The following is a 27,520-nucleotide window of genomic DNA, read 5'->3' as shown; positions in this document are numbered from 1 at the left end:
TAATTTTTTCGAACAGTGCAGACTATAAAATATAAAGGTGCCAATGACGCGCTACCGCCGTAAAAATACGTGAAATATGAGAAACGGACTAAAAATCGTTTTTCATCTCTCTTGAATTATGTTGCTTACCTATTAATTTTCAAAGTTCTATTGAAAAAAAATTCCAATACAATATTCATACAAATTAGACCATCAGTTTCGGTTTTAATTTCATTCAAAGCAGAAAAATATTTCGTTTTGAGCGCTTTCCCCCCTCGTTCCTTCGCCGTCCCATTCATTGTCTTGAATTGCCAGACGGCAAACTCCTTTCCAAATATAGTCAATCGCCTTTTAGTCGCCACTGGCAACCCTGAATGTGGTAATAACACACGTGCGGTGCTAGTGTGCGTCGAAACTTTGTCAATTGTGTACACTAGTTGGTTCCTGTTCCTCTGAAATTTTCGTGTGTGCTTTTCGGAACCCCTTATAAAAAAACTGAAAATCTGACAATTTTATGGGTCCCAAAAAGCATGGAGTGTCAAGAACTGTGCTCACTTTAAACACCAAGCGAGAAATGATAGCCAAAGTTGAGAGTGGACAGAAACTGACTGATGTTGCGAAACAGTATGGCTTGAACAGGTCTACAGTATGCACAACATCAGCTAAGAAAGATATCATCAAGAAGATTCAAGCAGCTGAAGGAGTAACGAAAATCACATCTGCGAAGCAAAGAAGTGCCATCCATGATATAATGGAGAGGTTGCTTTTAGTTTGTATAAATGAACGGGAAATGAAACGAGATGTAACTACTACGCCTATCATTCAAGAGAAGGCTAGAGAAATTTTTGAGAAATTAAAAGAACAAACTCCAGGTTCGTCATCCGAGGAGTTCGTCATCCGAGAAAAGAAGGTCTGGAATTAAACATGCATTAATGCATGGTGAGTCGGCTAGTGCAGATAAAGAAGCAGCTGAGAAGTACTGTCTCAAATTTCAAGAATTCATTGAAACAAAAGGGTATCGTCCACAACAAATATTTAATTGTGATGAAACTGGTTTGTTTTGGAAGCGCATGCTGAACCGTACCTACATCACGAAAGATGAGAAAAATGCTCCTGGGCATAAACCTATGAAAGACCGATTGACGTTACTTTTGGGAGCTAACGCTAGTGGTGATATGAAGCTAAAACCACTTCTCGTTTACCACTCTGAGAATCCTAAAGCATTAAAAAAAATTCCATAATTAAAGGCAAACTGCCATTAATGTGGAGATCGAATCAGAGAGCATGGGTCACTCAGTATCTTTTCAAAGAATGGCTATTTAAAGTTTGTGCCCCGAGCATCGAAGACTACCTTGATACCAATGACTTGCCGTTGAAAGCACTGCTGCTATTGGACAATGCACCAGGACACCCAAAGGATCTTGAAGATAATTTGTTGACAGACTTTCCCTGGCTGACAGTTCAGTTTTTACCTCCGGATACGACTTTGCTGATTCAGCCGATGGATCAGGAGGTTATTGCGGCTTTCAAGAAATTGTACACTCGCGTGCTGTTTCGTCGGTGTTTTGAAGCAAGTCAATTCTCCTCAACAATGACTTTAAAAAAGTTTTGGAAAGAAAAATTTGACATTCTTGAAGCTATTCGTATCATTCAAAAGGCGTGGTCAGAAGTCACACAGCGACAGTTGATTTCTGCTTGGCGGAAGCTGTGTCCATCCTTCGCTCAAGGAGACGGAGGTGATCAGGGAGACACCCCTGAAATTATAGATGAAATTTTGACAACTGCTAGAGATCTGGAATTGGAGGTGAACGAGGATGACATAGAAGAGCTCATAATGGGACATGAAGATGAACTGACGACAGAAGAACTCTAAGAAATTTTGAATGAAGAACACCAAGAAACACAACGAAATGTGTCTCCTTCTAAACAGGAGGAAGACGAAAGAGGACCAATGCCGACATCTGCAATTAAAGATCTTTTGAAAAAGTGGGAGGATGTCAGAGCAATGGTCTTAGAATGGCACCCAAACCAAGCTGATGTCAGTAGGGTTGGGGATCTTTACAACGACAATGCTATTAATTACTTCCGGAAAATCCTGAAAAAGAGAGAAAAGCAATCGACATTGGACATGTTCTTCAACGCCCCATAAGCAAAAAATGAAAAGGACTGATTAATATGCAAGTCTATATGTATGTATTATTTTTTTAAAAAACTTGCTATTATACATTTTTTAAAATTTAATTTTTAGGGTCTCCAGAACGAATTAATCGATTTCACATAAAAGTCTATGGTGATTCAATGATCGGTTAACGAACAATTCGGATAGCGAACATAGTCTTGGAACGGATTAAGTTCGTTAACCGATCACCCACTGTATATATATATATATATATATATATATATATATATATATATATATATATATATATATATATATATATATATATATATATATATATATATATATATATATATATATATATATATATATATATATACATACAGGGTGATTCTAAAAAGATGGGCAAAATTTTAGGAAGTGATAGTACACACCCTAGCAAACAATTTTCATCAAAGAATGCATAGTCGAAAACAAAACGCAAAACCGCTAGAGGGCGTCAAAGTTTATGTTCTTATATGAGGCAAAAACACACAAAGAACGATGAAATTAAGTTATAAAAGCAAATTTAGTGGCATGTGATTACAATAAGTGCTCAAAACAGTGGCCCGCAGTGACTATGCACGCAGTACAACGGCGAAGAAAAGATAGGCGAACATTCTGACACACACCAGGCACATCACGAACTTTTCCTGCAGCGGCCGAAAGCTTGGCGACAAGTTCTTCTGCAGATTCAGTGGAAGCTTCATACATAAGACGTTTGCATCAAACAACTTTCCAAACGCGCCAGCAGCTTTGCGCTTTGTTTTCGACCATGCATTCTTTGATAAAAATTGTTTGCTTGGGTGTGTACTATCAATTCCTAAAATTTTGCCCATCGTTTTAGAATCACCCTGTATATATATATATATATATATATATATATATATATATATATATATATATATATGGAACAAATTGGCGTTTGTTATGAGCTGAGCTTTTGAATCCTTCACATCAAGTGCGGCGGAAAACTCCGAATCGCATTTAAGGAACAAAGAATGATAAATATAAACTTAGCAACCACTAGAAGAAATTTTCCCGCACAATGTAGAAGGTTAACAGCTTTGACTTAGCAAGAATTAACTTGAGAGTATAAGTAGATGCAAATTAAGTTAAACGATTCTGCCGATATTGTAGCTTTCAATTTACATTAACATCACTGTTGAAGTTAATAGTTGCAATCACGCAACAATGGCTGCGTATCACCACCACGGACGTGGCGGAAAGCGATTGACCGAAAGACCTGCACGTGGTTCAATTACGGATGAGGAATGCTCGGATTTTGAAACCAAAATGGCTAAAGAGTTAGCAGACATGGGAAGGAGAATTAAAGAAGTTGAAATGAAAAATAAAGAACTACTTGAGAAACTGAATAATTTGGAGCAGTTTCTCATGCCTGTGCCAAATAGGCCCGAAATACCGACTACACCAGCGGAAGTCACTGACATGGAAATCCATGAAAGCGGCCAACTTTTGGAACAGACTGGGAATGCGTCGTCCATCGATTCAGGAAACTCGTCCAAAAATAACACAGAACCCCCTGCCAAAAAACTAAAAAAAAAAGAAGCAAAACAACTTTGAGAAATCTGAAGTAAATTTCTCCAAGACTACAAATAGCAGCCCTCCATCACTACTAGATGTCGCCACTTCCTTACAACTATCTAAAACCAACGTAGATCCTGACTTAGCCCAACCCAAGGAGGATTACAGTGAAGCTGCAGCTCCACCCACAACTTCAGAAACAGAACTACCAATCAAACATATTAAAGTTCTAGTCCGTGGACTTCCAGCTGGCACCAATACAGATCATATCTCCCTTGAATTGGCCAAGACAGGCATTAAAACACAAAAAGTTATACAGTTCAAGAGAAAAGTGGGCGGAGCCTTTAGGCTCCTCCCGCTTTTTCTCGCAATACTAATCGAAACAGATCAAAATCAACAAATCTTCTCAGTTACCAATATTTGTGACCTTCCGGTGAAAAATGAAAGGTTCCGCGGCAGGAGAAGCCCAATTCAATGCTACAACTGCCAAAATTAGGGTCACACGCAGCGAATTTGCAACTCACAACCAAGATGTCTTAAATGTGCCACAAGAACATAAATACACCACCCAAGTGCTGCAACTGTGGAGAGGTACACACTGCCAACTACACGGGATGCAGCATCCGCCCCCCCAGGAGAGGTCCTCGTGCAACTCCAGCTACAATTCCATCTACAACGACAGGTCAAACCCATAGACTGGTTTCAATCATCAAAGAACTAAAAGAACTTTTAAAAAGCAGAGAAGTTTTACAACTGCTGCAAACAATCATGCGTGAGTCCACTCTTGAATAATGTCACTTTTGGACTAAACCTTTTTTTGAACTTTAGTTAGCATCTCTATTACTATACAAATTAATATTTTTGAATGTTGATCGCACTAGATGGCGCCATTAAGGCTTATCAAAAGTTATGTAGAATCTTCATTATTTTGAAGTCCGATTTTCTGTATATATGCCATTATCAATTTTTAATGCTCAATTCCAAATTTCTACTGCAATTAATGTAAATATCACAGATTAAGCATGTATTTCATGTTTTTGAATCACGATTTTGTGTATATATGCTATCATCAATTTTTAATGCTCAATTTCAAATTTCTACTGCAATTAATGTAAATATCACAGATTAAGCTCGTATTTCATGTATATCCATCTAATTATGGCTCTATTCATTTTTCAGTGGCAATTAATGTAAATCTCCGATCAAGTTTGAACATCCTTCTAATCATGGTTACTTTATTATAATGTTACCACACTGTTACATAATTCAAATTGTCTTATTCACTATATATAATTTTCATGATGAATGGGGTAGGGGCTATTTTTTTTTCTTTTTGTCTGGTGAGAAGGATCTTGATTTGCAGCTAATAAATCTACGCGAAAATATAAACTGCAAACATCACAGAGAAAGAAAAGAAAGAAGTGAGGATTAAATTATCTCCAATTTATCAAATGTGGTTTATATTTTTATTATGGTACATAAAAATTTATTATTTATTCAGCTATCCAGTAGTTCTAAGCTCCAAAAAATACGAATGTTTAAACCACGTGCGATATTTCATATTTTATCACCGTTATGTAAGCTGTTTTTTTCGAATAAGAAATACGAATAATATAAAATAAATAAATAAAAATAAAACGTAGTAAAACATTGAAAAATAAATAAATAATGTAAAATTAAATAAATCATAATCCGATTCAAATTTGTTCTTATAAGAATTATAGCAAAATGTAGGATTTTTGATATTATTGTGATATAACTAAATTTTAAGTATTCATTAATCATTTGAGTTCTATATTTTCTGTTTTATTATTGTTTGTTAATAATATGTTTCTTATTTACTTTGAAGCCCGTCTGAAAAGTTATATTTTGATACACTGATATTTGTTTTAAAAGAAGAGAGAAAAAAAACTGAAAAATAAATGAAATAAGTAAAACAAAATTTGTTCTTTTGATAATTATAGTAGAAAATGTGGGATTTTCGATATGATTGTGACCTAAATAATTTTTAAGTATTTATTTATAATTTTTAGCACCGTATTATCCGTTCTATTACTGCTAGTTAAAAACGGGATTGTTACTTACATTCAAATTCGTCTCAAGCCGGCCAGACTGTTGAGCGGTTAGCGTGCCTGACTGCGAAGCCAATGGCCGCGGGATCGAATGCCGCTCAGGGCCAGGGCTAAAGAAAAGACAAGGGCTGGTTCTTTCCTTTGAAGAAGCTCTTGCCGCGCCAAGCCTTCGATTTTCCCCTGTGACGTTACTTTGGCGCAAAACTTGAACTTTTACTTCAAGAACGGAGCGTTCGGTCTAAGTAACTCTCAACTAAAATTGGAGTATTCCTTTTTGAGACATATTGCAAGACTTTCGTTGTTTTTTTAATGATTTTCCTCAGTCTTTTAAAGTGAAAATTTAAAATTATTGACGAAATGCCAGTTTGTGCGATTGCAACTTGCAAAAACTCTGATAGAAATGCAAAAGGAAAAAATATAATTTTCCATGCTTTCCCTAAAGTAAATGTACAACTATGTAAAGAATGGCTTCAACGTTGCAAACGAAATGACCCAGTTAATATAAAACATGCACGAATATGCAGTAAGCATTTCTTGAAAGAAGATTATGAAGATGATATGAGAAATCGTTTGCTTGGATTGCCGATTAGAATGATTTTAAAATCTTCTGCAATACCAAGAGTAAATTTGCCATTTTCTTCCTTACCAATAATTTCTTCTCGGCAAGAAAGATTGGATAAACGCAATGTGTTGGTTCGTGCATTGGACAGATTAAAAACTCTAAGCCCAAAGAAAAGCAATTTAAATACAAGGAATGAAAATTTTTTAAGTACAAATTGTGATAAATGCTTTAAATTAGAAACAGAAGTTAAAGTACTGAAAGAGAGAATTGAAAGTTTAGAAAAGGATTTGAAAAATAAAAATAATGAAGAAATGAAGTTTAAAAAAATATCAGTTCAGCGTATGAAACGGTGGAACGCATCTAGAAAAAAAATTCTGAAAAAAAATTATGAGCAAAGAAGGGAATTGTTGAAATTGGAACAAAAATGCATAATTTAGAAAACAGTGTAAAAAAAGTATTTACAAGAGGTCAAATACAATCTTTAATGAAGGGTACTTCAAATGTTAAATGGACAACAGAGGACATTTCCCGATGTATTATTATACGTTCTCTTTCTTCAAAAGCATATGATTTTTGGAAATTTAAAATTGGCTTACCTCTACCAAGTGCTAGTACGTTAAAGCGATGGTGCGCAAAATTATCTTGTGCTCCAGGCTTACAGAAAGATGTTTTAAATTTGATTAAAAATTGTGCAGAAAATGCATGTGGATTAAAAAAAATATGTGTCCTTAGTTTTGATGAAATGCATGTCTCCTCAGATATTTGCTATGATGCTGGACTTGATCAAATCCTAGGTCCTTTCAAAAAAGTTCAATTGGTTTTGATTAGAGGACTATTTTCAAAATGGAAACAACCAATTTTTTACGATTTCGATGTTACAATGAATAAAGTCTTACTTTTCAAAGTCATAGAAAGCTTGGAAGTAATTGAAATCGATGTAAAAGCAATTGTTTCAGATTTAGGAGGATGTGGGACACTCTGGAAGTATCTCCAAATAACAATTGAATCATTTTATTTTTTGAATCCTATCCGACCATCGTCAAAAATTTTTGTTTTTGCTGATATGCCTCATTACGTAAAGTTACTGCGGAATCATTTTTTGGACTCTGGATTAATTTTAGATGATGGAACTTTTATCAACTCAGGAATTGTTGAAGAAGTATTGAGAAAAGATACCGGAGAAATAAAATTGTGCCACAAACTAAAAGAGTCATATCTATTAGTCAAAGGTAATGATAGACAAAAAGTTACACCAGCAAAGGTGTTATTCTCTGCCACTACAGCAAAGGGAATATTAAAGTTTACAGGAAACAAAAAGGCACACGATTTTTTTAAATTAATCGATGATTTTTTTGATGTGATGAACAGCAAGAGCTTAGAGCCCCCTCCAGCAAAAAGTATGAAAGCTGCTTTCGGAAATTTAAATTATTTTCAATCTCAATCACTTGTTCTAAATGAAGTCCGAGAAGTTATAAGCAAAATGAGATTGCGGGGTAAAAAATGTCTACTTCCATTTCAAAAAGCAATTATTATTTCTATATCTTCATTATTTTCATTATTAGAAGATTTAAAATCCTTCGGAGCAAGATACATTTTAACCACCAGATTGACTCAAGATGCTCTAGAGAGTTTATTTAGCCAAATTAGAGGTCTTGGCAGGTTTAATGACCATCCAAGCCCTACTGAAGTAATTAAAAGATTTAAACACCTATTAATTGCCAATAAGCTACCTAATCTTTCGTCAAAGGTGTGCACAGAAATAAAAAATTCAGAAATAAGTTGTTATTTAACTGCGGAATTATTCGAAAAAGCGTTTGAAAAAGACACATCAAAAAATATAATTTCCGAAAATAATAATATTTTAGACAACATTGAAGATTTAATGCATGACTTAACTTCCATTCCTATGTCTTGGGATGTTGTACTTAATTTGGGAAACAAAATGATTAGTTCACAAGAAAAAGAAGGTCTAAATTATATTGCCGGATACATAGCATTTCGCCTTAAAAATATTGATTCAAAATTAGGAAAACCATCTTCTCAGTACATCCAACAACAGGGGAGCAGCAACACGGAATGGACAAATCTGTTATCTAAGGGAGGATTATTTGTTCCATCAGCAGAATGGATGGAAGTGTGTCAGGAATTTGAGAACATTTTTCAAAGTATGCATGGGACATTTTACAGAAAATCAAAAGGTGTCATTAAGGAACTTATAAATGAATTAGAGGAACGATATCCTACAGTAAATAAAGCAGCAATACGCTTATTTTGTCGTCTAAGAACTTTTATAAGAATTCGTCATCTAAACAGAAACCGACCCGTTACTTCAAAAAGAAAGGCAGGCGAAAAAATTAAGAAATGGATAAAGTCAAAGAAAAGTAAAACTTAAATGAAAAGTGAAAAGTAAAAGTATTAATAGTTAAATTTCTTCTCATTTCATAACAGATAAATAAGTTTCGAATGTAGTTATTCTTTATATTTATGGTTTTTTAAAATTATATTCTCTAAAATATAAACATCTATAAGCAATTGTAAAATTTCCAATGCTATTATGAAAATAAATTTATTATTTTATTTCAGTAATTAAGGTTTAAGGTTGTAGTTTCCTAATGATTAAGTATAAACAAATTACCATTAACAGCTTATTTTAAAATCAGGATTCTAAATTTAACAAAACTTTACAAATTATTGTTTTCGAACAATATGTAACTAAAAAAGTATTGACATATGCTTTACTTCTTTGTAACAGTAAAAGTTAAAACTAAAAATGTTAAAATAAAGTATTTATAGTTTCATTTACTACAACTAGTAAAATATTTTTATAAGTTTAAAATGGTATTTATTTAAATGTTACGGCCAGGAAAATGTTTTTGAACTATGTTTATGACAAAAATATTGTGTTAATTGTGTAAAGTTTGAAGGCTAATAACCAGAAAAAGTCTAACTTATTTGTACAGAGAGAATGGTGCGAAGTTGTCATATCTTTGCTTGCGACCTCCGAGATCTGTGTACACAGTGACGTCATGAGGAGGAAAATCGAGCTTCAGCTCTGAGAGCGGAGTGAACTAGCCCTTGTCTCTTCTCTTTAGCCCTGGCTCAGGGCATAGATGTTTCTCTCTGTGTGTTGTTCTCTATTGTATAATGTGTGAATGTGGCCCACCCTATAAACGGGTATCTGTGGTAGTGTGGCGTGGGTAATGTTGCTCGCCTCCCACTGGTTGCCCACTGGGTAACGTTAAATGAGTAATACTTCCGGCATCTTCCTAGGAGAAGGAAGCAAAAGTTTAGCGTCTGCCATTAGAAAAAAAAAAGTTCGTCTCATAAAGTCAAGATGATGTGAGAGCATCAACTTCTTTTTTCTTTTACTTTCAGTACCAGCAATTTTATAGTGGTAAAAAATTGCATACATTATTTTCATCTTCGTCGAACAAAATAAAATGTTATGATCATTACAACTACTATGAAAACTAAAGTCCTGACAATATTATTTCATTAACTGCTTGAATTATAGAATTCCTACTTACAGTCAGGTCTAAAAGTTTATGTTTCTTAAGGCGAAACTGGTAATAAAATCATGTCCTTATAGCTCACTATATTTCACTATGTCATTCACTATGTCATATTTCACTATATATCTCACTATGTCATTGATATTTTAATCTGTCTAAAAGACAGATTAAAATATCAATGGCAACCAAAATTTTTTTATTAGCAATATATTCTGGTTTTTTCATCAGAGAACAAGTAAAAATTGCAAACAGTAAATAATTAAGAAAAAGAGAATTTATGAAAAAGTGGCAGGGCTGATTCGTTCATGCCAAGCGAATATGCAGTCCTGATACCTTCCACTTGACTCTTAAGAAAATACTGTACTCTAATTTAATATCCAATTATTACCTTCTACACTCTTAATACATTATATTGATATATTGTTTCTACGAAATAAATATTATTAATGAAATACTTGAGTCACCACTTTTATTTTATTTATAATAAAAATCAGCCTGATTTGTGACGTAACACCAGGCAACAAAAAGCTCTTTATTTCTTATATATTCCGCATCAAAATACCTGAACTGATGATAGATACAATTGCTTTAAAGTACGTGTATTTTCAATCATCGATAACTTTTTTTAACCCTTTATTTCTAGTAAAGGTAAATTAAAGTATTTTTGGAATTGAAATTGTTTTAAGAACAGTAATTGATATAAAAAAATAAAAAAACTCATTTAGTTTATAAAAATGCCATTTTTTGGTGGTAAATATATTTAACATGACCTATTAGGAACTTACTGACTTTTATTTTTTTTTTTTATTTATAAAATAAATTCCTTATATGATACAAACTTCAAAAGGAATTATGTATTTCATAACTTTTATACGTTTTTTAAAAGTGACAAATGGTTACCAATTTTATTCAAACTCACTTCAAGAAAGCTGAAGTTATTGAAAAATGGAAACCTAAATTAAAAGTGGTCCAACGTGGTGGTAAGAATACTTACCACGGCTTTCAAAAGGGTTAAGATAATATTTGTATAATATTAATAAGATCGTGCCAATCTTGGTTGGCACTTTTTTTAAATTAAGAGGTTAAGTTTTATATTTAATGTAATGATAATATAGAAAATAAATTTAATAAAAAAGGTTTAGATTTAAAACTGGCAGTTAATTTCTTTTGTAATATTAAATATATATATCGACGAGTGAATGATAACTTGAATTTAAAAAAAACATAACATAGTAGAAAATTTTTGAATATAAGAATAATTTGTAACTATTATATAGTTACAAACCACAATTTTAAGGTTTTCTTTATTTTTGGAAATGAATGGGGACAGCGCAAAATTTCTAGGTTCAGAATCAGTTTCTGAAAAATGAAACATTCAAAATATTAACTGCAATTAAGTATAATATTGAGAGATATTCGCTTGATATATCTTTATACTCTTTTAAATATATTCTCTTGATATATATTTTTAACCTTTTACGAATATCCTCTTAATACATATTTTTAACTTTTTTAAGAATATTCTCTTGATACATATTTTTAACTATCTAAGAAATTCTATTGATATATTTTTTTTTAACTTTTTAAAATTGTTGTAATATGTATAATGGGAGTCTATTTAATAATAAATTTCACTCAGCTTTTTAATTTTATATAAAAATATTCGGTATTTTTATATACATTTTTATATTTTTATACGTAGGGTTTCGGTATTTTTGAACTATTGACAACCGCTGCATATAAATAATTACGACAAAAGCAAATTAGTAGTGAAGCCATCCATGAAAAGAAATATCTTATAGTGGTAATAAAATTTAAGTCGTTTTTATTTCATCAATAGGCATTTTTCCACCACTACATATCGAAAGGTTGAAGTATAATATTAAAATCAACTTTATTGCGGTTGCAAGAGTATGCGTGAATATCCATATGCTGAAAGTTTTACAATCTATTTCGCTACCAATTTATTAAAACTTTGTTGAAAATGGAGCAATTGGCACCTCTGTATTAGTCTTTACGATAACGAATTTCAACCTGGTCAAAATATACTTTTGTGTAAGATTGTTTTTTGATAATTGTTCTACTACTACTTGGAAATTCCATTCTTGGAAAGAGTGAAAGTTGGCAGGTATGAAGTTCTATATCATAAATTTTCATTTCTCAAATTTATCTAAAAAGAAATTTATCTAAAAAGAAATTCATACAGAACGCAACTTTGATCCATATCTCTCGTACATAGGTTTTTTAAATGTTGGCAATACTACCAAAAGTTCTGAAAGCTTTAGTTTTTTGTTATCTACCACTCTATAAAATATTTTTAAAAAAGCGTAAGTAGTTGGTTTATTTCGAACTTATATTTGTCCATCTAATCATGGCTGTATTCATTTTTCAATGGCAATTAATGTAAATCTCCGATCAAGTTTGTACATACTTCTGATCATGGTTACTTTATTATAATATTACCAGATTGTTACATAATTCAAAATGTTTTATTCACTGTATATGGGGTTGGGGCCGCTACGCTGTGCAAATCGCGCTGTTACCCTGGATGAGTCTTCGTGCTGTTCTTCTCTGTATTGTGCCACCATCCTTCTATTGACAAAGCTTTATAAGACTAAATTGAGCACACAAGTCTGCAAATGAATGTAATTCCAACAAAAAAAAACAATAGAGCTGTGTTGTAAGTTTTAAAAAGTTGGTAAAAATAACCGAAAATCTTTAAAAAACATTTTGTTGAATCCGGAACTGTTGGTGTCTCAGTCACAAAAGCTTTAGTGGTTAGAAGATATTCTGCGGGTTTTAAAAAGGTCAGCCAGCATTATCCCTTGAGTTACAAACTTTTTCAGCTTTGTAAAACAAATTTTCTAGTGGTAACGAAATTTAAGTTATTTTTAGTTTATTTTTCATTTTAAGTATTTTTTTCATCACAATCTATCTAAAATTCAAAATATCATATGAAATGCAATTTTAATGCAGTTATTTCGTTTTGGCAGTTTTAAAAAGTAAGCGTAATTATCCTTATCCTATAATTTTCACTAAGTACTTCCCTACAAATTAAAACTTTTGCAGAAAGCGGAGCAATTGTTATCTCTGCATACCGCTTACATTTAAACTTTTGATTCTATAATGGCTTGATTCTTAAGCATTAGGGAGCAGGTTTCACCTTTCAGTTGCGCTTCGGCGATTTATTATTTATTTCCACTCAGATGAATTAGTTGGAGCCCCTAGCGGGGCTGATGCTAAGATAACCATCACATATGATTATTAGGGAGCAGGTCACTCTTCCCTTGTTAATACAAGTATAGGAAGACAGCCAGGAATCTTGTGCTTTGCGGCTCGAGGATATATACTGTAACATCGCGAGATAAAAATCAGAATACAAAAAGCTAATTCGGATTGTTTTTTAAAGACAAAAGTATATCTAAACTAATTCATTCTACTATTGTAAACATAATCAAACTAAAATCTAACGTTATTTAACCATGAAATGATATTTTAATCTCTTCGAAGTTAAAGCTTCAACAAAAGTGGAAACAGGGCAATTAAATGACAATAAAGTGATCAAATTATACCGCTCTCTTAAGCTCTTCTTAAGCACTTGTGGAGGATCACCCAATCATGCTCACTTTTTTAGAAAATATGATATGATATATGACAACTATTCAAGAAAAATGAGAAGTCAGCAATTTATCTGTTCGGATGGAAAGAGCACTTTTTCGGTTGAGTGAGATATGTTACTTTACCATTACATAAAGTTCATTAAATAATATAAAAATTCAAACTCCGTTTACTTAGAGCAAATCAGAAGAAGACGCCAGACACAATTATTTTGCTAGCAGGCAGTTCTTAAAACAAAATTCAAAATTTAATCTGCCTCCCTTTAATAGTTTCGATTTCATGCCGTACCCGGGGAATCCGTCATAGTAAATACTTCTTAACAGAAAATGACACCTTAAGACGGAAATTTCTTTCCGTAACGGAATCACTAACACACTTTCATTCACCAGGTTTTCGAAAGCGAACTATTGGCAGTTCTAAAGAAAAGACATACTCTGATTCTCTGATCCAGTCTCTTGCAGTCCTCCTATGACGTAATCACAGTACAGATTAGTGTAAATCAATGTATTGGTATCAAGAAGTTATAAACGCTTCTTATTGTACTGCCATCTGTTGATAAAAGAAAGAACCTCCTTCAGGAATAAGGTGAATTTGCTTCTGCACTTACTTTTGCTGCTGTTCATGTTAGCTTCGAAAATCTGATGTTTTTGTGCAGTCTAGTAGAAACGTGAAAAATCGTTATCACCAATGCATTGTAGTTCACTTTTTTCACGTTAAATAGGTTACTGTTTCTCGGAAAGTAACTTTTTTTTTGCCAAGTTTGTTTTTACTTGTTATAAGTCATGTTTGTGATTGAATTCGCAAAAAATATCACGAGGCAATCAACAAACAACTGATTATCGCACATTTCTTAAAAAGTAAAATGTTCCTTCATTATAAAACACTTTGTATTATTACTGCTTCCATTTTTGAAAAGAAACACTGACCTTCTAAAAATGGATTAATGGCACAAATGGGTGAATGCTGATAAGGAATACACGTTGCTTGTCTTCTATCCGAATTTTAAATAATTTATTATGTTTTTGTATAAAGTATCAGAGTATAACATTACTGTTATTGAGGAAGATTTTTGTATTTTAAGTCATTTTCCCAACATTTTAAATATTGTATGAAAAAGTGGGTGTTTCATATATATGATCGTTTAAAATATTTACATGAGATGGTGTGGAAAATTATTTTGAAACAAATTTATAAAATTTATTTACAAAATGAAGGATCACATATTAAAATGTAAACTTAGCAACCACTAGTTGAAACTCCGCAAAAAGTGTACAGACCTGGGTATAGGGTTGCCACGGGCGACAAAAAATGAAAAGGCAGCGATTAATAAAATTCTAAATTTTATTAAATGAGCTACATTAGGTAGCTTAATTTTAATTTTCTATAGAAGGAACTTTCAGAGAATAATTCTTAATTTTTTTTTTAAAATATGAATAATATGAAATGTAAGTCATAGTGGTAGTTGCAATTAAATATAATTGAAGAGTAATAAATAAGTAAAAATGAATTGAGTTTCTACCACATTTTACCTTTTTCGTCTCCTGTGACATCCCTCTATTAATGTTTTTATAAATTAGATTCAAAAGAAATTTAACTACAATTGTACATAATTAATTGAAAAACATATATTAAATTCAGAAAGATATTTGGCATTGCATCCTGATCAAGAAGCCCTAGAGGACAGGCGTGCCTTGCGGGTTATGCATGCAACGTTTGCCTCTTGACGATTCTTCTCCTCCTTCGCGACCGTTTAGATTGAAGTTTGAGGACTGCAGAACTTCTGCGACGTAGTTCACAGATCAATGTTCAAAGGCAGAACATCAAAATTTAATAACTTCCAGATCCAGTAAACGTGAAAACATCGTGTAAGCTGGCAGTAGTAATTTGTTTTGCTTTGACCATTGAACGTGATGATTGCATCGAGCACATGGTAGTAGCAGTTACGTCATCATCATCATCATCATCGAAATATAACTGGGCGCCTGGGGCCGTTAGCGGCCTTTTCCCCATTCATCTTGTATTTAATCTTTAAGGTGGTTCTTTCTGGTAACTGGAATAAGAGGAAATCAAATATTTTGTATTTTGGTTAAAATTATGTCACTACAAAAATGAGCTGCAATCGGCCTGAGGTTTATGTCTTCTCTTAAGTTTTCGAACGTAAAAATTTCGTTGAATCCTGCGGTGTCACAATATTTGGTTTTTTCAAAAAATCTGAAGTTTTGCTTTGCAATGTGGTGATCTAAGAAATCTATGTTGAGGTCGCTATGTATGTTTTTATTGCGGGTAAACCATCTTGCTTTTGTTATTTTCCTGAGGATTTTGTTCTGGCATATTTTGAGTTTTTTAAGGAGTGATGTAGAGATGTTGCACCAAGCAGTAGCAGTTACGCCATGGGTGAAAGCCCTTATATAGCAAGACGGAAAAGAGAAAAACCTGGTACGTAAAACATTTCATTCCAGCATTTTTTTGGAAAAAAATGAAATATCTGTAACTATCAAGATTTCTTTTATAATTCTGGCATATATATAAAACTGCTTCTTTTCCAAGATAAAGTAGAAGCTATCTACAACTGAAGGTAAATTTTTACGCACAATGACTGGCGCCCCAAGGGCGATTAGCAATAGATTTCTCAGAAAAGACTTAAACATTGATGATATCAATTGCTTTATAGCTAAATTGACCACAAAATTTTACAGCGACGCAAGGACATGCACCACATCGGATTTCAATAAATTGTTCGATATTGATATAATCAGTGATAATTCGAATTTCAGCCCAATTACCGCCTTTTTATGCTCAGACTGCATACTATCAAAATACTATTAACTTTATCATACAACTCTACTCAAGGGGATCTCCCCAATCCAAAGATGATTTTCCCTTCAAAACTAAAGATTTACTCCTTAAGGACTTGACTTGTTGTTACAACATACTACAACTTCAAAGATATATAGGACCTCCCAGAATACAACAAAACAGAATCGATGAATCGGTTAGTGGCGCTTCGCGCCAAACGCCGAGATAACCCCAATATCCAGCATCCAGCAAGATAAAGTAGATATTGTTGAAAAATTTAAAAAAAGAATAAGTAAACTCCTCCCCAAAACTAGCTATAACTGAAATGGTTTTGCTACCAGCCTTTCCTTTTTTCCGTCTCGCTTTCACCCCTGAGTTAGGCCTGTCCGATCTAACAGTAATGGCGGTCAGTTATGTTTGAACCCGTTTGGTTGAAGCATGTTTCACAAGTAGGGGTCTTGCGTGACTAAACTCTACTGTCGGCTGATAGATTCCTTCGGGTTTAAATAGTAGCGAAGACTGGTGATGCCAATTATCTCATCGAAATTAGTAATCTTTCAAAAAGCGAGATGTTTACTTCAAGCTAAAGTACAGCTGATCTCATTTTTTGTTGATTACTCTCAACTCATTTCCAATCACCTTCCAGTTTTTTCTTCACCTACAATTTCAACTTCTCAGCATGATGGCAAAGTGCCATTTTTTCCTTACTCCATGACTTCTCCTCTCAGTGTATCCAGTCTTCATGTATGTTTCCATCACTTCATGATGAATGGGAAAAGGGCATATTTTGGCCACAGATGCCCAGTTCTCAAAAAAAAAAGAACGAACTAATAAAGCTGCGCTCAAAGGTTTTAAAGATAAAAATTTTAATAACTTAATTGCTTTAAGAATTATTGTTGCAGTTTTCGATCATGAGCAAATTTAAAAGGTAAATGTATCAATGTTAAGGATATGTGAGTCAGTTCAACAATAACATTAGTATCAAAAATTTTCAGCAAATAATAATTAGCTGAAAATTTAAACGTTTCGTGTTTTTATGTAATTTTGGTTCTGTTGGTAATAGTTTTTGCTAACTTATTATATTTTGCTAACTTGTATCAAATTCGTAACTTGTATCAATATCAAATTCGTCGGATAATTGCACAGAGTATAAAAACGAGTACCATAAATCCGATTCACCGCTTTAAAGTGAATTCTGAGCAATTGTTTCTTAAAAATTAGTTATCTCAAATCGTCGCTTTGAAACTAAACCGTGGTAACTCAAAAAAGCAAGTTTTTCAGGAGAGCGATTTCAAACTTTCCGCGCTAATGCTAATCACGGCAATGCGATGACGATTTATCTGCTCTCTAAATTAACTTTATGGAACTATAATGATAACAGGTTGTTTTTCAAAAAGAGTGACTGTTTTTACACAAAATGACCCAAAAATCTCATTTTTCGACTCTTTTGAGTTACAACGGTTTAGTTTCAAAGCGACGAAATATCCTTGCAAAACATCGAATGCGAAATAAAGGTCACTATCTGGTTAACCATTCTTTCGCTTCCAACGGACAAGGTGTTGTTAACTCATACAACATGTTAATAAAAATTTTTTTATTTGAATCAAAGATAAGAGGTTAATGCTTGTTCTAATTTAAACTGTAACTTAACCTTTTACATCTCGAGTAGAATTTTTACAATAATTAAAAACGATTGCCATATTTTTTTTTAAAAAAAGTGCATGTTTATTATGGATTTATTTAAGTATTTTATTCTTGTGTAGAGTAATTTGTTTCAAAATATAAACAATTGCGTTATTTCAGGACTAAGCAAATAATCTTCCGACTACTATGCGAACGCTTGGTTCATTATTGTTGTTCTTTATCGTAGAACTTTTAAGCTTTGAAAGAGGTCATAAAACTGTCAAGAATTTTGTACCCTAAATTTGTAATTGATGTCTTTCAGTGTACATTTACGTCACTAAATTAAAAAATTAATTTTATCAGTTCTTTACAACCATCGTTTATCATCTTGAATTTTGATTGTTTTGTAACTTCAAATTTTGTGAAATCTTTCTCCTTAAGTAACATTATCTTTTAAAATAACAGAGTGATTTATATAACTCATTGCTGATAAACATTTCTTCAAACAACGTTTTATTCAGTGTGTCATAGCGATCCTGAAACGAAAATAAAAGGAAAAGCAAAAAAAAAAAGGTGTTTCCCAAGTCTAGGCAAAGTATGCCTAGGAAAAGTGCTAGGTTATGTAAGATTTTGTTTAAGATAAACCAAAATCTTAATACCCTAAGATAAAGAAGAAATTTCTGTGCACAAAACATAGAACAGAAAAAAATAATGTACAAAATTTTGATGTATGTAGGGGAAAGAGGGTAAGTGTGGAGATGGGGCTAGAGTAGACACTAGAATATTTCTATCATTTATCTCTCAAAATTTGTACGTAAATTTAACAGTGTGGCAAAGCTGTGTTACACTTCTTTATGTTGTTGCATGATATAATAGATATTTGTTAATTAGCAAATTTGGAAAAAAGAAACTAAATTCTTATGTCTAAATTTGTAATAGGGTTTATCATTGCCTTTTTAGACAATACTCTGAAATTTTTTTAAACATCAAAATTTATTGTGATATGAATATTATGGGAAAAAGCAATGGTCATAACTAAATTAAAATACATTTATTAACATTAATTAAAAGACATTTATAGACATTAATTAAAAGACATTTATAGACATTAATTAAAAGACATTATTATAACATATAGGACATGATACAGGACAATAAACACAAAAGAAGAGGCAGTCTGCCTCGTCAGCTTCAATCACATATAAATGATTTAAAAGTTTATATACCTCACCTCTTTGCTCCATTTCATGGTCGGCCGGGTCTCTACTATAACAGAGCCACACTTACTTACACACATCCTCACATTCCTTTAACCCGCCCCCCTTTTGTATGAACTCCCAAACTGTAAATACTGAAAATATTAGTGTTTATTTTCCCATTGTACTTTAATTTTACCTTTTTTCATATACTTTTTCATTACTTGTAATTTTATTATTACTTAATAATGGCAAAGTGTCATCTTTTTTTTCTCTCATGAACTACATTTTACTCCCCAAACTTTATTTTTGTCATGTATGTTTCTTAGTCAAATTTCAGGCTGAATGGGAAAAGGGCCGTAAGGCCTCAGACTCCCAGTTCCACCACAACGAACGAACCCTTTCATGGTGAGGCCTTTAAATGTTTGGGTGAATCACCAAAAATTCTGAGAGCATTGGTTCTTTTAAATGTTCTACCACTCTTTAAAATGTTTAGCAAGAAAAAAAAAAAAAACATTAGTTGTCAGGCCTGTAAATGCGCGATATAATGAATATGGTATATTACGAGAAGTCAGCGACCACAAAGTTTCCGACAAATAGCTAACATTAGTTCTAACTGAAAATTCCGTTCGCAAAAGAACGCACCTTATTACGCAAGGATGCAAAAGGTACCCTTATGGGAAAACGGTAGAGCATTTACCCTTAAATGTACAATCAAATGTGCCGCTTACTACTGTCGGAAACTTTTATTATAATTTAGAATATGCATGCACGGGTTTGGTTCATTTAATCGACAATCACTTCATCGACTGGCCATTTCATCGAAACCACTTCATAGACAGACCATTTCATCGACAGGCCGTTTCCTTGACAGGGTTGTTTTGTCGACAGGCCATTTCGCCGATAGGCTCATTTTGTCAACAAGTTATTTCGTCGACATGATCCTTTAGTCGACAGGATAATTTCGTCTACAGGGTGATATCGTTGCCAAGGTTATTATGTCAACACGGTTATTTCGTCGAAAGGATCATTTTATCGACAAGGCCATTTTGCGTGCATTCATTGACAGTGTCATGCCTAATTTTGAAACTTATTTTAGGGATTTACTCTAAATATTTTTATTATTAATTAGAAAAATACTATTATATAATTTTTATAACTTTTTCTTCTTCTTCTCTTTATTCAGCTCCTTTAACAGGATGAATGAATATACTTATTCGAATTAATATCAATATGCTTAGTCTTAGTTTCGCTACCACTATTGGAGTTTTCTAAGAACTACAGGGACGGAAATATGATGTTTAGGTATTTACCAAGCTGGAGGTTGCAGACTCCTACAATATTTAAAGTGCTCCAAATCGGACCAAAAACGTTCAGAAGAGCAGGCGTAATGTTACAAGCAAGATCGTGCTTGCTCTTCACAAAATAATTTTTTTCTACGGATAATTTTCAAAATAATAATAGTAGTAAATAAATGATGAATTAATTCCTTTTTATTTGCAGGATTTAAATTAGACACAATTTATTTAAAAGAAAATTAACCAAAAATAAAATCAAACCTAGAATTTTACGTAAGAATTAATAACTATTACTCTACAAAAAAGAAAAGAAAAAAATTTGCAATTAAATCTTCTGCCACTTTTCTTCTAGTTTAAGTGCGCAAATGTGTTGCTGATTTTCTGTACTGGATGAAAACACAATATTTAAACGCTTTCTGACCACTATGAGCAGAATTTATCGCCAATCAAAATTGTGATTATTTTCGACCTGAAAAGCCAAGCGACTCTAAACTAAAATGTAAAAAAAATGAAAATAAAATATTTATATATATTTAAAAAATCCAGTTTGTTCAGTAGACTGAGAATGAGAAAATAAATGTATAAAAATTTTCACACTTAACAAAAACCTCAAGGGCAAAATTTCACAATAAACTTCTATCACCATTTAAAATACCACTTCTTTCGTTTTGGCAACATTTCTTTTTAAGTACACTTATCAAACCAACAGTACAAAAGGACGGCAGACTTACGAATTCTTTAAGGATCCAAAAACTACAAGAATGAAGGCAAACTTTTATATTAATCGGTTCTTGTCTTAACCGGCCACGGCGTGTTTGGTACACACCAAGCAAGATTTTTTAAGAAATCTTCAACATGTACTTATTGCAACTCACAACAAGACATTCATCACCTAATTTTTCAATGTCCTAAATTTCAAACACGACGAGGCAACAATTTTCACAACAAAACAGAACACCAGATTTACTCTAACCTGACCTGCAGATCAATCATCAAAGACATTATCAAAACAACTTTGGAAGATACATTAAACCCACTGTAAATATTTACTAACTCTGGCCGTCCAACTACCGTATGGATCAGCGTTTCCATTTCTCCTGAGTCAACTCTAATTTTTTCGCTTTAATTACCTCATTACCGGAGACTCTGGTTCGGCGATTTTGATTCTCAGCCAGGTTTTGATGACTATCCTTTAAACTGGACTTTTAGTGACTTTAAAAATTTTTTAAATCTCATGGTGTTCTTAGGTTGGATTTGAACTGTCCCAGTCATTCACACCATTTTAATCCACTTTTACTATTTCAACACTATTTTTGGTGATTTGACAGTATGTAACACGTTTAATTGTTTCCTTAGTAGGCAATTTGCCCTATGATTAATTTTTAAATTTTATGCCATTTGATTGCCTCAATATAAGGGTCTGTTGACGTAGAATAGCAATTTATATTTTATTTTGCTTCTAATATTGCTGGTGTTTTAAATTTAATTGTGCTTTTAATCCATATTTTAGGGTCTGTTGATCTGAACTTTTCATGACATACATGCCAGAAATATTAGTCATGTTTTCTTAAAGATATAATATTCTGACTAATTGTAGATAGCTAATTTTGTTCAACAGTCTTGCTCGCCCGCAGAGTTTACGGGCTGTTGTCATATGACTTTTGTATTTTATGTATTTTATGCACTTTATGTATTTTATATTCTTTACTGTTTTTACTTGATTTCAATAAACATTTACCCGCATGCCCTGAATTGGGGCAGGTCGGGGTAAATATCTTCATATCGTAATTATTTGCTTTGTTTTTCTGTATAAATGATAGAATGATAAAAACCAATTAGACAGGTTTCCTTCCCTCCTCTGATTTGGAACTCATATGGAACCATTTTTTTTATATGATCATTACGATTGCATCGCACACAGAGAATTTGGAGTCATTTTCAGTTTTTTTTTTTTTTTGCATTACCGTTGTCTATTTTTAAGGTAAACGAAATTATAAGAAGAGGATTATTACAAATTTTTCACTCATTATATACTGTCTTTTTTCCTTGCTAATTTCTCCCTTCATTCACTCCCTACATCAAGAATCATTTACAATAGTTATCGCAATTACTTTTGCGATACTAATCTACAATAATGCACATTAAAAATTAAAATTAGAAATAAATGTGTTAAATATGACTAGAAACAAATTGTGCAAAATACAACTTAAAGGTGTAAAACACAATTAGAACACCAAATGTAAAAAAAGGTTTCGTTTTTGAAACATGATGTAATTAAAAGGAGTAAGCAATTTTCAAATAAAATGCTTCGTTTCTGGTAACTTCAACAGACTATAAGGATTTTGCATCAGGCTAGGTTTAAAAAATTTCATCACAAATATACTAAATTACGAAGAAGTGCAAGGGCGTAACGCGTAATCAAACAAATTATAAAAGTACTTTCAAAATTATGCATGACTTTGTCTTCGAAAAAACCTTTTCTTCAAATTGTCGACAAAAATAACCCTGTTGACGAAACGACCCTGTCGAAGAAATGATACAGTCGATGAAATGCCCCTGTCGATGAAATGACCCTGTCGATGAAATAACTTGTCGATGAAATGACCCAGTCGACGAAATTCCCTGCCGAGGAAATAACCCTGTTAAGGAAATTGGAATGAACGCGCCCCGCATGCACATGCTCTTTGGCTCCATATATGCTGCGTCACTTCATGTTAGAAGATTACCGTTGAGTTAATCCTACGTCAATCCTGGCACTTTCACTAATAAAATCCCACCACAACAAAATAAATAGTTTAAACAGATACATAAGGTCCGATTGCGAATGATGTTGTTTTCAAAGGTCTTGTTAAGCCCAAAATTAGAAAATAAATCTTTATGACTTGATCCATCACCTCCTACATAAAGAAGCCTCCACACGGTCTTTTATAAGTAGTCAGCGCAGACTGTTTAAAAAGTGAACCAGTTGTGCGCATGAACCATACCCTCCAACTGCTACGGAATTTCCGTAGTTTCAAAATTCTTCTTTTCAGACGGTAGCAAAATTAATGTCTTAATATTTAAAAAAAATTTATTTTAGCGTAACTTGTCCACTATTACTTATAAAAGTGCAGGCCATATGGGTAGATTCTTAAGTTCTGATAAAAGTTTTATGAGAGATCCATTTGCCTTAAAAATTTCTTCTTTGGTTCGCTACCACTAGAAAGAATTATTTTCAAAATCCTCATAAGTTGGAGGGTATGCATGAACCCAAAACCTTTTATAAAAGTAATTGAGAGAAATTTATCTTATATATTTGAGAATTGAATTTGTAGTGGTTGACAAGTGAATAAAGCAAACCAATAATATTCATAAATAAAATAAATTTTTAGTCATATATTTGTTACCACTTTCTTATTTTAACTAGATTTTGTATTAAAGGACTCGTTCGGTAAGTGGGTATCTTACTCCATACCTGCCAACTTTTAATCCCTTCCATTATCTTTTTTCCCAGTGGTATTAAAATGGAATTAAAACTTCAATTTTAAGCAAACAAATACGTTGCATATGAGAAAACTCAAGTTGACAACCATGACGACGATCTGGATTTGGTGAGGTGCCTGACCGCGAAAGCGGGCACTTGACCTCTTCATCTGAAATTTTTGCCCTAGGGCGACTGGTATTATTGGCATAGGAAAGGATAATGGAGGAGTACAAGGCAGTTGGCGGCTCGAAGTATCTGCATGTGCAGCTCAAGTCATGAATAATGAAATTAATATTGGTAAAGAATATACAATTGAATATGAAAACAATAATAAAAAAATATGTACAATTAAAATTAGTACAAGTCTGAAAATTGAAGGGAAATATATGGGGCAATCCATACAAAATTTACACCTATGATACAAAAATGACATAATTTTTTTTTTTTATTGTTCTTTATTGAAAATAAATCGACACGTATTTTTGCGTTTTTGTTTAAATTGCATATTTTTGACTATACGAATTTTTGAAAATTTCGCTTTTTTGAGCACACGACTTTGCAAGTTATTTTTTAACGTATTGCCATCCAACAACAAAAATATTTAAATACACTTTCTTGAAGTGATTTTTCTCAAACTTTAAGGAAATCAACATTAAAATATAAAATTTTTTGTTTTTGACATAAAAAAATTCATTTTTTTGAAAAAAACAACTTTTTTTTGCAATTTGGACATCTTTGATTTTTTTAATATTTCGACAGTGTGAAGTATAATCAATAATGATATTAATTCCAAATTTTTGGAATGGTAAGACACTTTGTTCGAAAGATATAAACAAAACAGTGACGGTGCGTACTCCGCGTATGTATGTAGAATATGGCTCGACTGTTCTCGAACTCATCCGCTACCTACTAAACTGGAATTAATATCATTATTGATTATACTTCACACTGTCGAAATATAAAAAAAATCAAAGATGTCCAAATTGCAAAAAAAGTTGTTTTTTTCAAAAAAATGAATTTTTTTATGTCAAAAACAAAAAATTTTAAATTTTAATGTTGATTTTCTTAAAGTTTGAGAAAAATCACTTCAAAAAAGTATATTTAAATATTTTTGTTGTTGGATGGCAATACGTTAAAAAATAACTTGCAAAGTCGTGTGCTCAAAAAAGCGAAATTTTCAAAAATTCGTATAGTCAAAAATATGCAATTTAAACAAAAACGCAAAAATACGTGTCGATTTATTTTCAATAAAGAACAATAAAAAAAAATAAATTATATCATTTTTGTATCATAGGTGTAAATTTTGTATGGATTGCCCCATATACATTATTTACATTTGTGAGTCTCTGTTAGTACGACGACCCGGCCGTCCCGGTAGTCCACCGCTCGTGCCGGGTTGCTCATCGTTCTGAATTTAACAGGCCTACAGCTTGCCCAGATGGGACCCTACAAGGTGACAACCATGCTTCGCTTTTCGCTTTATTTAAAAAGAACTGTCCCATACATCGTGACATATATACATTGTGTTTAAAAACATTTTGAAATTTTGCTACATTGTGGTCGACAACCATGATAGTAACGCATATTAATATATGTGCTTAATTTTTGTAAGAATAGTGGTGATCAAAATCATTTAAAAATCAAGATTATAAAAGAAAAAATAGTTTATAATTGCTACCACTTTAAATATTAAAATGAAATCTTCCGGAAAATCCGGAGGAGTTGGCAGGTATGTGACTCTGACCCCCACTACTCCCTTATTCTACATACAAACTTAGATGAAGATGTAGATAGCCCTGCGGGCTAGGAACATCGTAAAATATTTTCCTCGGTATAACTAAATAACTTTAAAACTAAACTAAAAAAAAAAAATAACTTTTTATCGGTAAGTGGATATCTTTGTCAGTGGTCTGATCGGACTACCTGTAAAAAACCGTGTGGAGACTTTCAGTTATAGGAGGCGTTGCTTTATCTCAGCTTGACATTGTTATTACTTTTGACTTATTTCTTAAGAAAATGTATGTAGCTAACCACTTTATTTTAAAAATGTAATTTTTAACGTAAAATGTAATTTTTAAATGTAAATGTAATTTAAAAGTAATAAAATGTAATTTTTAACGTATTTTTATTTTAAAATGTATTTTAAAATCAGTTTTTCTCAGATTAAAATTAATATAAATAGCATACTAAAAATAGCACAAAAATGTATAAATTTTCAAGGCGACTCTAGACTGCCTACAAAAATGTAATTTACAGTTTTATCCGGGAGAAGGTTGTAAAATAAAAGATGATGAACACTTTTAATTGTCTATTGCGTTTCAATGTTGCGCAAACTTGTTGCTCTCCTAGAAACCCAAGTCATTTATAATCGCTCATTTTGACTTCAGAAAGTCTTTTATATTGTTTGGCTCTTGGATGCGAACTCCGTTTCCATTGGAAACAGGGATTTTGCTCTACCATCTAGATTGTAAGTCATTATATGCCATTCTTTTTGCTTGTTTGTTTGATCATATTTTCTTACTATTATGTAAATAATTATTGTTGAAAATATCAATTGATAAACACACACACACACATATATATATATATATATATATATATATATATATATATATATATATATATATATATATATATATATATATATATATATATATATATATTTTCTTTGTGTTTTAAATTTATTTTATGGAGTCTTTGTACTTCCAGCCTACGCGCAGTAAATTAAGCTTATTTGCTGCATAAAGTTATTTGCTGCATAATCTTATTTACTTTCTATACATATTTTCTTTTATTTTCGTTGTGTTTTCAATTTATTTCATGGGGACTTTGTCAGAGTTTGGGGGGTTTGTTATGGGTTCTTATGGGTCAGTAAATAAAACTTATTATTATTTTTATTTTTTTCAACAAATTTATTTTTAAAATTGATCTGTCAATTAAGCAACTACAAAAAAAATTTCATAATTGCCTCCATAGACAAAGCTATCAATAATTATGCCATCTTCTGTAAAAAGTTCTCTGTTGAACTTTTAAGTAAGGAGTTAAAAAATTGTTAAAGCTTTAAGCTTAGTAATTTGATTAATAAAATTTTAAATTTCGATAAGAGATTAAAAATTAAAATTAATAATATACGATTTCCATACTTATTAGTAAAAATACTTAATTATCAGTAAACTAAGCTTAGTAATTTAAATAATAATACTATCATTAAAAAATTATAGCATTCTATACGAGGTTAAAATTTTAAATTAATAATGTACACTTTCCATACTTAATTATCAGTCCATTATAAAATTTCGATTGAATTTAAAACAATCACTTGTGGGTCTAATACTTACCAAATTCAACCTGTTACCATTTTTTCTAACTACTTAAATAAAACTATTAACGAAGGTTTTTCTTGGATTATTACTAATAATTTGTTTCAAAATATATGAAACAAAATAGAATTAATTATATTGTTACTTTTGATTTCCAGGATGTTTTCAATAGCTTTCCCCTTTCAAAGCTAAAAGGTGTTCTTTTGAGTTATTACTATGATTATTTTGATTATTTAAATGATATGATTATTTAAATATTTTGTTTATTTGTTTGTTTGCAACCTTTGTTTTTTATTTTGTTATTCAACCAACAAGTGTGTTCATATACAATTGTAAAGGAATTTTGCAATTCTTTCAAAATTTACAGAGAATTATTGG

The 27,520-nt window shown here is 32.0% G+C and overlaps 2 protein-coding genes across 2 annotated transcripts in view; both read left to right on the top strand.

The window, feature by feature from the left end:
- Nucleotides 1-493: 493 nt before the first annotated feature.
- Nucleotides 494-901, top strand: LOC147808921 (putative CENPB DNA-binding domain-containing protein 1). Its single transcript, XM_087162737.1, has one exon. It carries the CDS (start codon nucleotides 494-496, stop codon nucleotides 899-901), a length of 408 nt encoding a protein of 135 aa, XP_087018863.1.
- Nucleotides 902-26,157: 25,256 nt separating this feature from the next.
- The window catches only part of LOC107452453 (carcinine transporter), a 31,047-nt gene continuing 29,684 nt past the window's right edge, over nucleotides 26,158-27,520 (top strand). Inside the window, exon 1 of the mRNA XM_087163666.1 lies at nucleotides 26,158-26,289. The gene's annotated coding sequence lies outside the window, so the exon portion shown is untranslated. The remainder of the gene's footprint in view (nucleotides 26,290-27,520) is intronic.

Source organism: Parasteatoda tepidariorum, chromosome 5, assembly GCF_982258835.1.
Source record: "Parasteatoda tepidariorum strain Cologne lab strain chromosome 5, Ptep-v5.0, whole genome shotgun sequence".
NCBI lineage: Eukaryota > Metazoa > Arthropoda > Arachnida > Araneae > Theridiidae > Parasteatoda > Parasteatoda tepidariorum.
Note: the sequence above shows the minus strand (reverse complement) of the source record. Positions and strands in the feature narration are given on the sequence as shown.

Bases quoted from the DNA above. Each gene is read 5' to 3' on its own strand.
- LOC147808921 (XM_087162737.1), top strand. From the start codon at position 494: ATGGGTCCCAAAAAGCATGGAGTGTCAAGAACTGTGCTCACTTTAAAC.